Consider the following 13,070-nt stretch of genomic DNA (forward strand, 5'->3'; position numbering starts at 1 on the left):
TGGTAAGGTAAAGGTTACTGTGCAAATACTGTAGTTGTGGTAAAAACCCAAAGCTGCACTACGCAGGGGAAGGTAGTCCCCGAGGGCAATGTAATGAATTTAGGTCTATTTTGCTGGAACAATCCTGTAACAGAAAAGGAAATGGGTCAAAGAGCAGTTGTTCAAGCTGCAAGTGATAAACTGTCGGTCCCACCAAGGGTTATTCCCTCAATAACTCTCAACTCATCCTGGTGTGTATCTGGAATACACTTGCTGGGGAGCTCCTTGGCTTGCTATGCTCACTTACAGATGAGCTGTAACCCTGTGCACCCACAGGACTGGGACACATGGAGATATGAGCACTGGCCATTTCCTCTGGAAGTGGCTGGCTTATTGGGAAAGTGCTCTGGCTGAGCACTCCAAACAGGAGTGAGTGCTGTGCTCACACTGGGCTGTGCAAAACAGCTTTGGCTGAGGTTGCTGGCTAATGACTAAGACATGTTTTGCACTGGTCCTTGACAACCTTCTGGACAGAGACTCCTCCACAGGCATGGTGTTTAAAAGAAGATTATATGAAGTTAAATTTTTAAAAAAACTTTCTTCTGAAGATGATGTGAGTCATGACTAACACCAATTGTGTTCTGCTCCTTGGATTTCCCTTCTCACCTCTGAATCTGCAGCTTTTCCAGTGTGTGATGTTACCTGCCTGCTGTGAGGCTGGTTCTTACCCAAGTGGTAGTTGCTGGTTTGAGGATATGGAAGGAGGTAGATGAAAACACTCCGCTTGTGCCTGGTCACCTGCTCCCTAATTCCCGTGTGGCCCCGAGGCAGCAGGGCTGATAATCCTGTCTCTTCCCACAGGAAGATGAAGAAGCGCTGTGTGGTGGCTGCAGTCCTGGCCACAGCCCTGCTGGGGCTCATCTTGTTCCTGGGACTGTTCTTCGGGCTGCGCTCAGGGGACACTCACACGTACAAGAGGGCGGCCGTGGCCACAGACGCAGGGCCGTGCTCGATAATTGGAAGGTACCCACTGATTGTGCCATGATTCTCATTAGCTCTGACAGCTCCTGCACCAGGCAGGACTGTTGTTTCCCCGATGCCCAGGTGCAATCCTGGCAGCTGCCCAGCATGGATAATCAATCCCTAATCTTCCTGTAGAAAGAGGAGGCCCTAATAAAACCTGGTTTTTTACCGTGGGCAGCATTACTGCAGTTGCTCACAGACAACGTAGCAGGCAAAGTTTCCCTGGTTCCATGAACAATGAGAACCAGAGTTGCCTTTCTAACTCCTTTTAAAAAACATTTCTCAAGATGTCTCCCAGTTCTAGTCTCAAGTGCTGCAGATCTAAGGCTCCTCAGAAAGTTGTTTCTCATGAGAAATGAATGTGTCTGGAATGCCCGTCCCCTCACATACTTTGACACATCTCTGTCTTTTCAAGGTAGTTTGGATGTGTCTGCACCAAGGATGTGTTCTCTATGGTGACAGGCTAAAAACTTCCTATTCCTGAGGAACCTATAGACTTGGTGTAGACAAATGTGCATTAGACAATCTGTCATAGCTGCTCTGACGAGATGAATCCACTGCTCACAGTGGTAGCTGAGACACTGTAACTTGCCACCTTCTCTTCTGCTGCACAGGGACATCCTTCAGCGAGGAGGATCAGCAGTGGATGCTGCAATTGCAGCTCTGCTTTGTATAGGACTCATGAACGCTCACAGCATGGGCATAGGAGGGGGCCTCTTCTTTACCATCTACAGCAGCACAGGTAAGGGACAAGGCCATACACATCTGGAACAGTTTGAGAACTTTATCTAAGGCAGGTGATTTATCCTACCTGAGCTAAAGTAAAAGACTGATGCTCACAACCTCTGGGGGAATGTCATCAAAGTAATTGCCAAGAAACTGGCTCACGTTGATCAGAGACCTTCAGCAGAGACCACGGCTGTGTGCTGAGTCCAGAGCTAAACATCATCTTCCTTGCTCTGTCATTAAAGGAAAAGTGGAAATCATTAATGCAAGAGAGGTGGCTCCAAAGGGCGCATCGGAGGCCATGTTTGGGAACAACACACAGCTCTCTCTGAAAGGTATGGCGAGGGCTGTTTCACTGCTTTGGGGGGACCATGTAGCTCCAACATTAGCTGCTGCAGGCACGTCTGAATCAAGAACATTTCTTACTGGGTTCTTGCCTATCCACAGGATTTCTTACCTGGAAATGTCCTCTACTTTACACAGCCTGCAAACTCTGTCCTGACAAAGAAGCTAAAAATAATGTCCTTTAAACTAGTCCTTCAGCCCAACACTTTCTGCTTTTCACTTCATGAAAATACAGGTTAATCCAAAGCACTGAGCATAACCTGTTCCATATCTGACATCTTTCCTTTCCGCCTCTTTGAATAAATCTTTGTGGATCACCTGGGTTCTTCTCAGTTCAAGTGTCCTCCTTAAATACTTGTTGTGGCATCAACTAATTGCTTGGGGCATCCAGAGAAGTAATTTCTTTTTGGGAAAGTATTTTCTAATAAAAAGTAGAAAGAAATACTGTCTAGTTCTCTTCATAGTCACTCCTCTAACCAAGAAGGAATAGCACCTTGGAGGGGGTTTGAGCAGTGTATTGAACTTCTGAGAGATGCCAAGGAGAACAGGATTGAAGCAAACTGCTGCTTCACTGTGCAGAGTAGTCATCAATCTGTTGCAGTTGTAGAGTTACAATGCTGCAACAAAGTTTTTGGCTTAAGTGTGTCGCAGTCTGTGTCCTCTCACCGTGAATAGCTTTTGGTGTTCTGAGCAGCTTTGCTCTGAAACAGAGCCTACTGAGGGGAAATGACCCTAAAACTCAAATTACCAGCAAGAGGACAGAGGCATCTCAGCAGTCCAGAGTACGTAGGTGCAAATGTCAGACCGAATAATTGTGTTAAGCACCGTGTGCACAAAGGGGAGCTGGTCACAGCACACACAACCCCTGCCTAAAATCAGGGCTGGCAGAGACACCTGCTCTACCTCCTGCTCCATCAGTCGCTTTCTTTCCTTGCTGTGGAAGACTAACATGTTCCTTATCTGCTCCAGGAGGACTGTCCATTGCTGTTCCAGGAGAAATCCGTGGCTATCAACTGGCTCACGAACGTCATGGCAAACTGCCATGGAGAGAACTGTTTCTACCCAGTATCAAGTTGGCAAGAGAAGGGTTCCCTGTTGGGAAAGGCCTTGCAGCAGCCATCGAATCAAAAGAGGAGTCAATTGAAAGCAATCCCTTGCTGTGGTAGGTAGAGCAGTTGCTGTTCTGTGCAGACAAATTTGGGGTAGCTGCATCCTGGCTGCAAATCTCTGTGTTTGTGTAACATAGTGTCTGTGAGAGTGTGCCTGCCCTCCAGTCACCATGCTCACTGTGCTGCTGATGTTACTGCAGCTACTTGAAGGTGCTAAATCACGTGGCCAAGTGTGGGAATGTTTGGTCCTGACCTTTAAAGGGGGAAAAATTCTACTCTTAAAGTCCATTTGTCTGAGCAAAGTTAGAATCAGAGTATGTGCTGGGATCAATCTGCCAGATGGCAATGTGTTCTCTGAGTCCTCAGCTTTTCCTCGTGCTATAAGTGTACCAAGCTAATCATACCTGCATTTGGAGCAATTGCAAAGTCTCTTTGAACATCTCATCTGCTGTCAGGCAGTGGGAATTTGGGTTGTCTCTTACTCTGCAGTCAGTCTTCCTCAAGCAGTGCCTTTGACTGTCCACTCTGGCAATGACTATGAACATGAAGGGTTATAAATGCTCCTCCTCTTTTTGAAGTCAAACCCCTAGTGTTTATGTCCAGCCCTTCTGGAGATCATGCTCAATTCTCTCTTTTCCTTAAAATATCTGCCAACTGCAAGTTGGATTTCCAGTTCAATTGGGATATACAGCCTGGGCTTATCTCCTGTACTCCTGTGTGGCAGGTCCACAACAGCACATCTGTGACCCATGATGAGGGAGCTAGAGAGGAAACCATCTATTTTAAAGTGATCTAACACACAGGGATTGAAATGCATTCTTCTGGACTCACTGGAGGCTTTGAACCTCATGGCTTCATAGTCTGTGCTCTGAACTGAACTGCTTGAGTTCAAGGACTTAGGCCCATCCTGGGCATCTTGAGGCGGCTGTTGGCCCCTTGGGCAGGCAGGGAAGGTGGGTGCCTTGCTGTAAAAGATGGACACTCACTGCTGCAGCCTTCACTGAGCAAACTGAGCAATATGGAATCCCAGTTCAGAAACCACTGGTCACTTTTATGTCCCAGTACAAGATGTCAGGACCCCTGGGGCATGGCTCAGGCAGTGTCTCTTCTCTCCAGGACGCCTTTAGCATGAACACTCAGATACTGGGTCAGCTGCTACAGGTACTCACAGTTTTGAACTTGTCTCTCAGACCTGATCTTCTCAATCTCCTTTCTCTGTTAGTGAAGTGTTCTGCAAAGGAGGGAAAATTCTGCGTGAGGGCGATATCATCAAGATGCCTAAACTAGCCAAGACATATGAGACTATAGCCACAGAAGGAGCAGATGCCTTTTACACAGGAAGCCTGGCAAACCAGATCATCGCTGACATCCGCAGCGCAGGTGAGAAACAGGACATCTGTCCCAAACAGCAGGAGTGGCCTGACTGCTCAGCACCCAGGGAGGAGCCAGTGACCTGTGGAAGCCTCGGGAGTGGGTCAAACCTGCTGCCTGAAATGCTCCCTCTGAGATCTGTGGCAACAGGACACCCAAAAGAAGCTTTAGCACTTTAATGGATGTGCTTGAAACTCAGTCAGAAATGGGGAGTTTTTCCTGTACCACATAGCCAAGCAAATCTGAGTGGCTCTGGCAGTGCTTAGTAGGTACAGCCTGTTTACAGAGCCTGAATCCAACAAGTTTGTACCTGAAACATTACGTGCGTGGTTCTGTAAACTCTGGGCTGTTTGATCTCTCAGCACCACTAGATGGTGGCAGCATCCTGTTCTCACCAGCTAGCATTGACTAGCTTCGGTGAATCTCCTGTGGGCCATTTACCAGCTTCATTTGTGGTAGATAATTACTTACTGCCTTCCCCCTTCTCATAAAAAAGGCAATGGAACACACAAATTATTCTACTTGTGGGGTAGCACAAACTATCTGCATCCTCCCTCCTGTAAACAGGACTCTGAAGGACATTTTGTTACCTGACATTGCTGGTGTCCTTTGTAAAAAAAAAAAAAAAAAAAAAAAATGTGGATCCACCAGAGTTTTGGCTGCTGTAAACCAGCCCAACTCCGTGCTTAGGCTATCTCAGCCTCAGACAGGTCTATCAAGAAATAAATTCATCTTCTGTGCACATACCACTTTTTGGGTTAGTCCATGTTCCCTCCCACCCTTGCTGTGATTCATAGTGATGGAGCACAATCTCCTCTTCTCATCAGAGATCACACAAACCCACATCTCTAGTTTTCTTCCCTTTCCAGGAGGGATTGTCACATTGGAAGATCTGCGGGACTACAATGCGACCGTGATCAACGACCCCATACAGGTCACACTTGGGGAGTTCACCCTCTACACGCCCAGTGCCCCCCTGAGTGGCCCAGTGCTGGCCCTCATTTTCAACATACTGAAAGGTGAGAGTGCCACTGAGCAGTGCCTCACAGGCAGCAGGAGCTGGGAGAGCTCCAAAAACAACACCATTTTTTGTTTGGGAACCAGGGCCTCCTTTGATAGCCCTCTAGCAGGTGAGGATCCCTCCTGAAGTCTCGGACTCAAGATGCAGAAACATTCCTGTTCTGCCCTAAACTCAGGGATGTCACCTTCCTACTTGAAATACAGGTGCAAGAGGAAAAATATTCTCCTGATTGGGGAACTTCCCTGATACCTGTATGGGTGGAACCTAATGCATACTTGAGGCTTCTTTGGAAAACATCTCTGCAAGTATAAATGCTGCTGGTGACTGCCACAGTGCTCAAAACTACCAGAGCTCCTGTGTTCTCCATGTGGAGATTAGGACAGTCCAGTGACTCCATCTCTGTAGAGAGTGGGCTTTGAGGTTATACCTTTGACACAGGTGTATTAGCAGTCCTTTGACCCTGTACTTTGTGCTCACATTTGTTTGTCTTCTGTTGTCAGGATATAATTTCTCTGCTGACAGCATCAGAACCGTGGAGGAGAAAGGTCTGACTTACCACCGCATTGTGGAGGCCTTTCGCTTTGCCTACGCCAAGAGGACTTTACTGGGAGATCCAAAGTTTGTCAACATTACAGAGGTACCTGGCAAAAGCCTTCTCTTTCTGCAACACCAAGGTTGACTGGAACATGGCTTGAAGTTTTTGGTTGACTAAACTTTGTCAGGTGTGCTCTGTGCCACCTGCTATTGACAGGCACTGAAATAGCTCTGGATCAAAATGTGAAGTCCTATGTGACTCATGGCTGAGCTGTGAGGGATGTATATGGAGGAAACCTTCCTGCTGTAAGGAATAGCAAACTCCTCAATGCAGCAGAAGTGTTTGAGGATGTTTAGGGCTAACCCTGCCTGTTTTGATAGTGTTTGAAGCCCTATTCACTATATGACATTTCCAGCATCCTCGTGGCTCACTAACCACAGTCCTACCTATAGTAAAATGGACCAATGGATGGGAAGGGGTGAGACAGAAACCCTGCTTTTCCCAACTTCACACTTTGTGCTTTTACTTCTGTGACTGCAAAAGCAGCAGGATCTGAGCCCAGCCCAGCTTGATGAACATAAATTTTCAACTGACAGAGCCATGGTCAGAGCTTGCCTTGGCTTTGTCCTCTCAATCCGATTCTGTTCCTCTCATCTCTGAAGCAAGAGTAGCCCTGCTTGCCTATGCCTTACAGCAGTGTGGAGGACAGCTGTCCATAGTGCTGCAAAAATGGATGCTGATTAACTTCTACACAAAGGGGTGCACTGTAACAGCTGCTCCTGTGACTGCTTAAAATGCTCTTTGGTACAATGTCCATCTTCCAAGAAGAAAAGCCCCTGCTGGAAAACTATAGCCTCACTGCTGGGATTTGCCACTGTTCTGTAGTCTGAAGCATTGGATATCAGCCTCATAACTACATGTCTCTTAATCTGCTGAGTAACTGCATTGGATTTCTCTGACAGGCAATCAGAAACATGACATCCGAGTTCTTTGCGGATGGTCTCCGGAGGAAAATCACAGACAACACCTCCCATCCAGTTGACTACTATGAGCCCGTATATTACACTGGAGATAATGCCGGTACATCCCACATCTCCATTGTGGCTGATGATGGCAGTGCTGTGTCCGCCACCAGCACCATCAACCAATAGTATGAGCTCAGACATTACTTCCCTGTAGGCCTTTGCCATCTTCCTAGTGGTGGTTCTGGGGTTGGTATCAAACACCTCTGAGCTGTCACCTCTCGGGAGGGGTAGGGACCGGTAGCACTGTTGATGGGCACTTCTGCTGAGCTTGCAGGTCAGTCCTGAACACTGAGGCCTTGTGGTTGGGTCAGAGGACAAGGTGTATCCTCTCTCATATTGAGTTTCCCTCCCCAAGACAACATTCACTGCATCTGGATCTTCTCATAAGCAGTACTATTGCTGCAGGCTCTGATTGCCCAGGCTTTTGGAAGGAATTTGAGCTAATGCAGCTGGCCTGGAAGTGCAGTGTTTGACTTTGAGTGCTGTCAGAAAGAACTGTGTTCATGTGTATGGCCTGAAGCCAGAGTGTGAAGGTTCTTTTTGTGCATAGAAAATGTGGGCAAAAATGTCTCTAGCTTGACACATCTAAGCAAACTCCCTGCCATTCCCAAATGTGCCAGCCTTGGAGCTGTGCTGCCTCTGAATGGAGTGCAGTACTGCCCATTTGGAAGGGGAAATAGTTGTCCTTAGCTGCTGTGCTGGTTTTCCCCTTGGGGTTCTTGAAGAGGAGCTGTAGGCAGGGCTCTAGGCTGTCTTTCCTCTGTGTGTAGCTGTGTACTCATGGTATTAACTGCCTCCTTCCCCCCTAGGGGTGACAGAAAGTCCTTTACAATGGGAGGGAGAGTTACTCCAATCAAATCCCAGGTTTCACATTGCAGTAATTCACCTGAAGCTCCTCCTGGATTTGCTCTGGTTTTGACATGTCTATGACAACTTGTTTTCTCTAGTTTTGGCTCTGATGTACGATCCAACGTGAGTGGAATCATATTTAATGATGAGATGGATGACTTCAGCTCGCCTTACATAATCAATGGATTTGGGATCCCTCCTTCTCCAGCAAATTTCATAGCACCAGGTAGCTGTAAACTACCTTCCTGACTCAGGGTTTTGGCTCTGTCGTGTCTGCCATCAGGCACAGATCTGGGACCTTCTGCAGGGGGCAGGGATGGAAGCAAGTCACCTGGCACTCCTGCCAAAAGCACACAGCCAGCCAGCCCTGGTGCACCCTGGAGGAGGAGAGGCTGTCTAGAGAAAAACTCTTTTGTATGCCTCCTTCCACAAACCCTTTCCCAGGGAAATCAGTACATGTCCAATGGAATGACTTAAAAGCTGCAAGATTTCTTTGAACTAACTGAAGAGAGAGGCAGCAGCAGGAGCTGACTGCAAAGTGCAGGATGGCACTGCCCAGCCTTCTCCCTCCTTCCTGAAGAGCTGTAGGGCACCCTGGGATAGATCTAATTAACACACCTTATCCAGGCAACCTGCCTGCTCCACCACTGTTTCCTGCAGACCCATCTCACTGCTGACAAAGCAGGCTGGGATTCTGCTACCTTCCTGTACTCCATGCTTTGGAGATGGACAGGGGAGTGAAAGGACAGGAGTGGAAGTCCTGTGGTGCACTGGAGACAGCTGCATCACAGACAGCCCCGGATGGGACAGGACTGGAGGAAGGTGCCTTCAGCCTCTGCATGGAGGACCAGGGTTAAGCTTGGCATTACAGGGGCAAGAAGGAGATGGGTGCAGGGGATGGTGGGATCCCCAGCAGCCAAACAAGGCACATGAGCTGAGTCAGGAAGGTGGATATGGAGGCTCTGGATTTAGACATGGAGCAGGAGCTGGCACTTTGTAAGGTGCAGGCAGAAAACTAAGCCTCTGTTGCATCTGTGTTCCTGACAGGTAAACAGCCAATGTCCTCTATGTGCCCCTCCATCTTGGTGGACAAAACGAAAAAGGTCAAGATGGTGGTTGGTGCTTCTGGAGGAACAAAAATAACTACAGCAACAGCACTGGTACGTGATGGTGTGGGCAAATGGGGAACACTACCAGGCAAAACTAGAGAGAGGCAGCTTTTGGGGCTCCATTCTACACCTGTGACATGATCATGGCTGTGGCTCCCTGCCGTGGGCCAGGGGCTTGAAAAGGAGGCTTCTACCTGGCATTTGAAGGGCCAGACCTCCAACTCTTGCCAGAACTACAAAGGGTCTGCTATTAGACTGCTTCTTTCAGTGGCTCCAGGTCTTTTCCTTTGGCAAGTTGTTCTTACCACTTGTGGAAGATTTGTGACTTCAGATTAGCTTTGAGTTCTTTTCTCTGGGTCTCCATGAACTAGGCTCTTTACCTAATTTAGAGCCATTCCCATCCACCAGCCTAAACTTTGGATGAAAATCGCACAGGGAGGTTAATAACAACTTAGCTCAGGCATGATGTCAGTGACAAGCAGGCTCTCTGTGAGCTGCTGTGGCTGCCACTCAAATGTCCAACTAGCCTAAAAGTGACTGCAGAAGAAAGCTGTCCCCTGTGCCAGCACACACAGCAGCACCAAGCTGGATCTGGCTTTCTGGCTGTGGTAGAGAGGTCAGTAAAAACCACTACAAGTGGCTTTCTAAGCCCCAGACCCTGAGGCTGTTCTCCCTCCCCAGCAGCTCCAGCCTGCAGTTCAAGCACATAGTAGAGATGAGCCAGGCCCAAGAGAACTGGTTGCACAATAGCAGGAAGCTGTAGCTTGCTGAGGTGACTGTTGGGTGCTTAATCACAGCAGCATAAATCCAGCCACTGTAATTTAAGGATCTGATCCTTTTACTATGTTAATTTTAGTAACTCACGGTCTCTTTGTGTGTGAATCCTACTAAGCATATACAAGTTGACTGGCTGCAATATACCTGTGTTTTGCTTAGCCAAGATAAGAACCACTGAGAGCCACATGAACCAGAAATGGTGCCTTTTATGTGCTCTGGTGAACACCCTTCAGGCTTCTCTGCTTGTGTGCCTAGAAGGGTCAGGCCTCCTTGAAGACAAGTAACTAACATTAGGGCTTTTTGCTTCTCACAGACAATCATGAATTCCATCTGGTTTGGTTATGATGTGAAGAAAGCAGTGGAAGAGCCCAGAGTCCACGATCAGCTGTTTCCCAACATCACGGAGCTTGAGCAGCAAATAGAGAAGGTTGGTCTCACCCGGGTCTGGGGTGCACCTGAACTTGTATGGGCTGGGTTCCTAGTGCTGGAAAGGCATGAACTGTGGAAAATCAGGAAGTTTTGCCAAATGTTCCCTAGGTGAGCAGTATTAAAGCTGGTACAGGTCAAGTGCTGGGTCACAATAAGATGTTCAAAGTGTACCTTTGCTCTCATTCACATGGGTGTGAAGCCAGTGCATTGCAGAGTCACCTACATCTGAAACCAAGCATCTGCTTGCAGTGGTGTTTGGCTCAAAGGACTTGCAAAACAGCAAACCACATCAGGGCCCAAACTATCCAGCAGTCTAAACCAGTGAGCCTCAGGAAACTCCTGTCCTATTGTGCAACCTCATGATGAATTCTGAAGCCCTGGCCCAGAGCTAAGGAGGGGGGATGCACAGAGAGACCTGGGAACAAGCTTGAAAATATGTAAAGATCTCTGCACAGTGCTGTCAGTCTGAGAGCTGATGGCAAGGCCTGCCTCACTCCGCAGGCCACTCACCTGAGTTGGCAGCTTCATTCACCCTGAGAAATTACACATCACAGAGCCCTGAGACAGATGCAGGTTCTGTGCATATTTCATCTTGTGTCTCTGTATTTGGGATAACACTCCTACATAAGGTGGTTTTCTCATCAAACTATCCAGAATTTCCTCTGTTAATAAGCTTCTTACTAAGGTAACATTTGGTAGATACCTGCCAGCACTGGAGAGGATGCCCCACTCTCTACAAGTCCTGTGTTTTCCACCACTGCCAAACAGGATCCAGCAGTCCTGGCTTTCAGTATGGGGACATCTGAGGTGGAACACTCTGTGACCAAGAATAGTATTGGTAGTGAACATCACAAATAGCACATCATCTCAATTGCACTTCTTCAAAGGCAGGGCAGCCCAGGAAGCAAAGGGAAGAGGAGGAACAATTTAGAGGAGACAGATTTAGACCTACACGACGCAGGCACTGAACACTGGGGTAGTCATGGAGGATGCGGGTCGCAGGCTGTGGGATGTGTACAATTTCCTTCTCCTGTTGTCCTCACTCCCTTCTGCATTGCAGGGCATAGAAGATCAGCTGAAGAAGAGGAAGCACGACACGGCGCGGGTGAGCGGCGGCGCGGTGGTGCAGGCCATCCTCAGGACGGACAAGGGATGGGCTGCGGCCTCCGACTCCCGAAAGGGCGGCTTCCCTGCAGGCTACTGACGTGGCTCGGCTCCTTCTTTCAGTGGTCTAGTGACACCAGGGTGTGTTTGGGGGGAAGATCCTTTAGGTCTGCAACTCAGGGACTTCTCACAGGAAAGAGAACACATTTACCTGTGATTCTGTTGACGGAACTGGGACAGTTTTCTACAGCCATGACCGAAGTGCCTCATGCCACAGCCGTCTGCTAAGACAGGCATGTCCACCAGGACGTGCAGTACTTACTTGAAGAGTCTGTTCTGCCTCGAAGAGTTTGTTCCCTGCCTCCTCTCCATCCCATGAAGACAAATTGGGTGCCCAGTTTCTGCAGAAGGTCCAGCTCACTCAAGCTGCGGGAAGTGTTTCCCCTGCACGGTGTCAGCTACCAGGAATGTCCCTGTCACTGCTAGAGAAGATATTTGTTTCCTGTTGAGTAGGTGAGAGTTACAGGACTCTGGGGACTGGGTTTTCTAAGTTACAAACTAACAGATCTGTGCCATAGCAGAAAGCCCAGCTCTAGACTGGGATAAGCCAAACTCACCACTCTGTTAACAAAAGATGTTTCTGCATTTCACCCAGTTGATTATTGGAGATGAGTGGGGAAATGGGGAAATGGCTTCAAACTTTTTTTATATTTCTGTTGAGAAGGTCTAAAGGGAAGATGCTGCCTGTAAAACTCTGAGCACAACTAAAATAAATAAATACGGAGTCACACGTTTTTCTTGCCTGCACAGTTGCTACTCAAAAAGGGATGGTGAGAGTCTGTGTGAAAGAAGCTCCTCCTGAGATTTTTCTCTTTTCTTCTCTTTTTTGATGAAGCAATGAGTAAACAGTAATAGTTAAATATCCAAAACAAAATTGTTTTTCCTCCAGTTTGCCTTTTACCATGTCATACTGCAGGCCTGAAATACCAGAGCCTGGGGAAATGAAACTTCTAAAAAATGGCATGCTGCAGCTACTCTTGTTTGAAGGTAAGTTACCATCAACCATTTAATGACCTCTGAGAAATCCCTGTCTGATATGGAGCAGCTGAGAGGATCTGTATCTACATGAGGGGCTTTGGTGTTCACCTACCAGCATGGACCAATACATCACATCACAAGCTTAGTCCAAGATCAAAACTGAATGTTCCACGATGTTGTAAGGCTCTAGGGATGTTTATGAAATCCTTTAAACATAAGTGAAAGTAACTAAATTAATCACTTTGGCTTGTTGAAACTTCCTGTCAGTTTGTAAGAACCTTAAAATACAGAAGAGAAAATGAAAGGCTGAAATTCTAGGCATCAGGCACCTTCTCTTTCCTAAGGAGTGTCTGGAAATGAGGAGAACCCAGTTTCAAGGAATAAAGTGATAGCTAGATCATGCTTAAATCAGAGTCATGACTTTGACATATATATTTGCTTATATCAGTTGAACTAAATGAGTGGCTTTTACCAAACTTTGCCTGGGGTGTGCTCTCTCTCCTTTTCCTGTCCCCTTTTATTCCTGAACTGAGACGTTCGCTTTTCTGCTTCTTGTAATTCCACAACACATGCCCCTCAGTGTCAGGCTGCTGTCCACATCCAGCTTGCAGGGCCATTTTGGGAAGCTCT

At 47.6% G+C, this 13,070-nt stretch overlaps 1 protein-coding gene across 6 annotated transcripts in view; it reads left to right on the forward strand.

The window, feature by feature from the left end:
- The window catches only part of GGT1 (gamma-glutamyltransferase 1), a 56,816-nt gene extending 44,620 nt beyond the window's left edge, over positions 1-12,196 (forward strand). For 5 of the 6 annotated variants that reach the window (XM_064675437.1, XM_064675438.1, XM_064675440.1 and 2 more), the window contains 12 exons: positions 841-1,002; positions 1,617-1,744; positions 1,974-2,063; positions 3,043-3,235; positions 4,405-4,562; positions 5,423-5,572; positions 6,075-6,211; positions 7,072-7,259; positions 8,082-8,209; positions 9,031-9,143; positions 10,183-10,296; positions 11,359-12,196. In XM_064675437.1, the coding sequence (XP_064531507.1) occupies positions 841-1,002; positions 1,617-1,744; positions 1,974-2,063; positions 3,043-3,235; positions 4,405-4,562; positions 5,423-5,572; positions 6,075-6,211; positions 7,072-7,259; positions 8,082-8,209; positions 9,031-9,143; positions 10,183-10,296; positions 11,359-11,502 (1,705 nt within the window). In that variant the 3' untranslated portion in view covers positions 11,503-12,196. The remainder of the gene's footprint in view (positions 1-840; positions 1,003-1,616; positions 1,745-1,973; positions 2,064-3,042; positions 3,236-4,404; positions 4,563-5,422; positions 5,573-6,074; positions 6,212-7,071; positions 7,260-8,081; positions 8,210-9,030; positions 9,144-10,182; positions 10,297-11,358) is intronic. The other variant, XM_064675436.1, reaches the window with a different exon arrangement.
- Positions 12,197-13,070: the final 874 nt, after the last annotated feature.

The sequence above is a fragment of the Pseudopipra pipra genome, chromosome 18, assembly GCF_036250125.1.
Source record: "Pseudopipra pipra isolate bDixPip1 chromosome 18, bDixPip1.hap1, whole genome shotgun sequence".
Classification (NCBI taxonomy): Eukaryota; Metazoa; Chordata; class Aves; order Passeriformes; family Pipridae; genus Pseudopipra; species Pseudopipra pipra.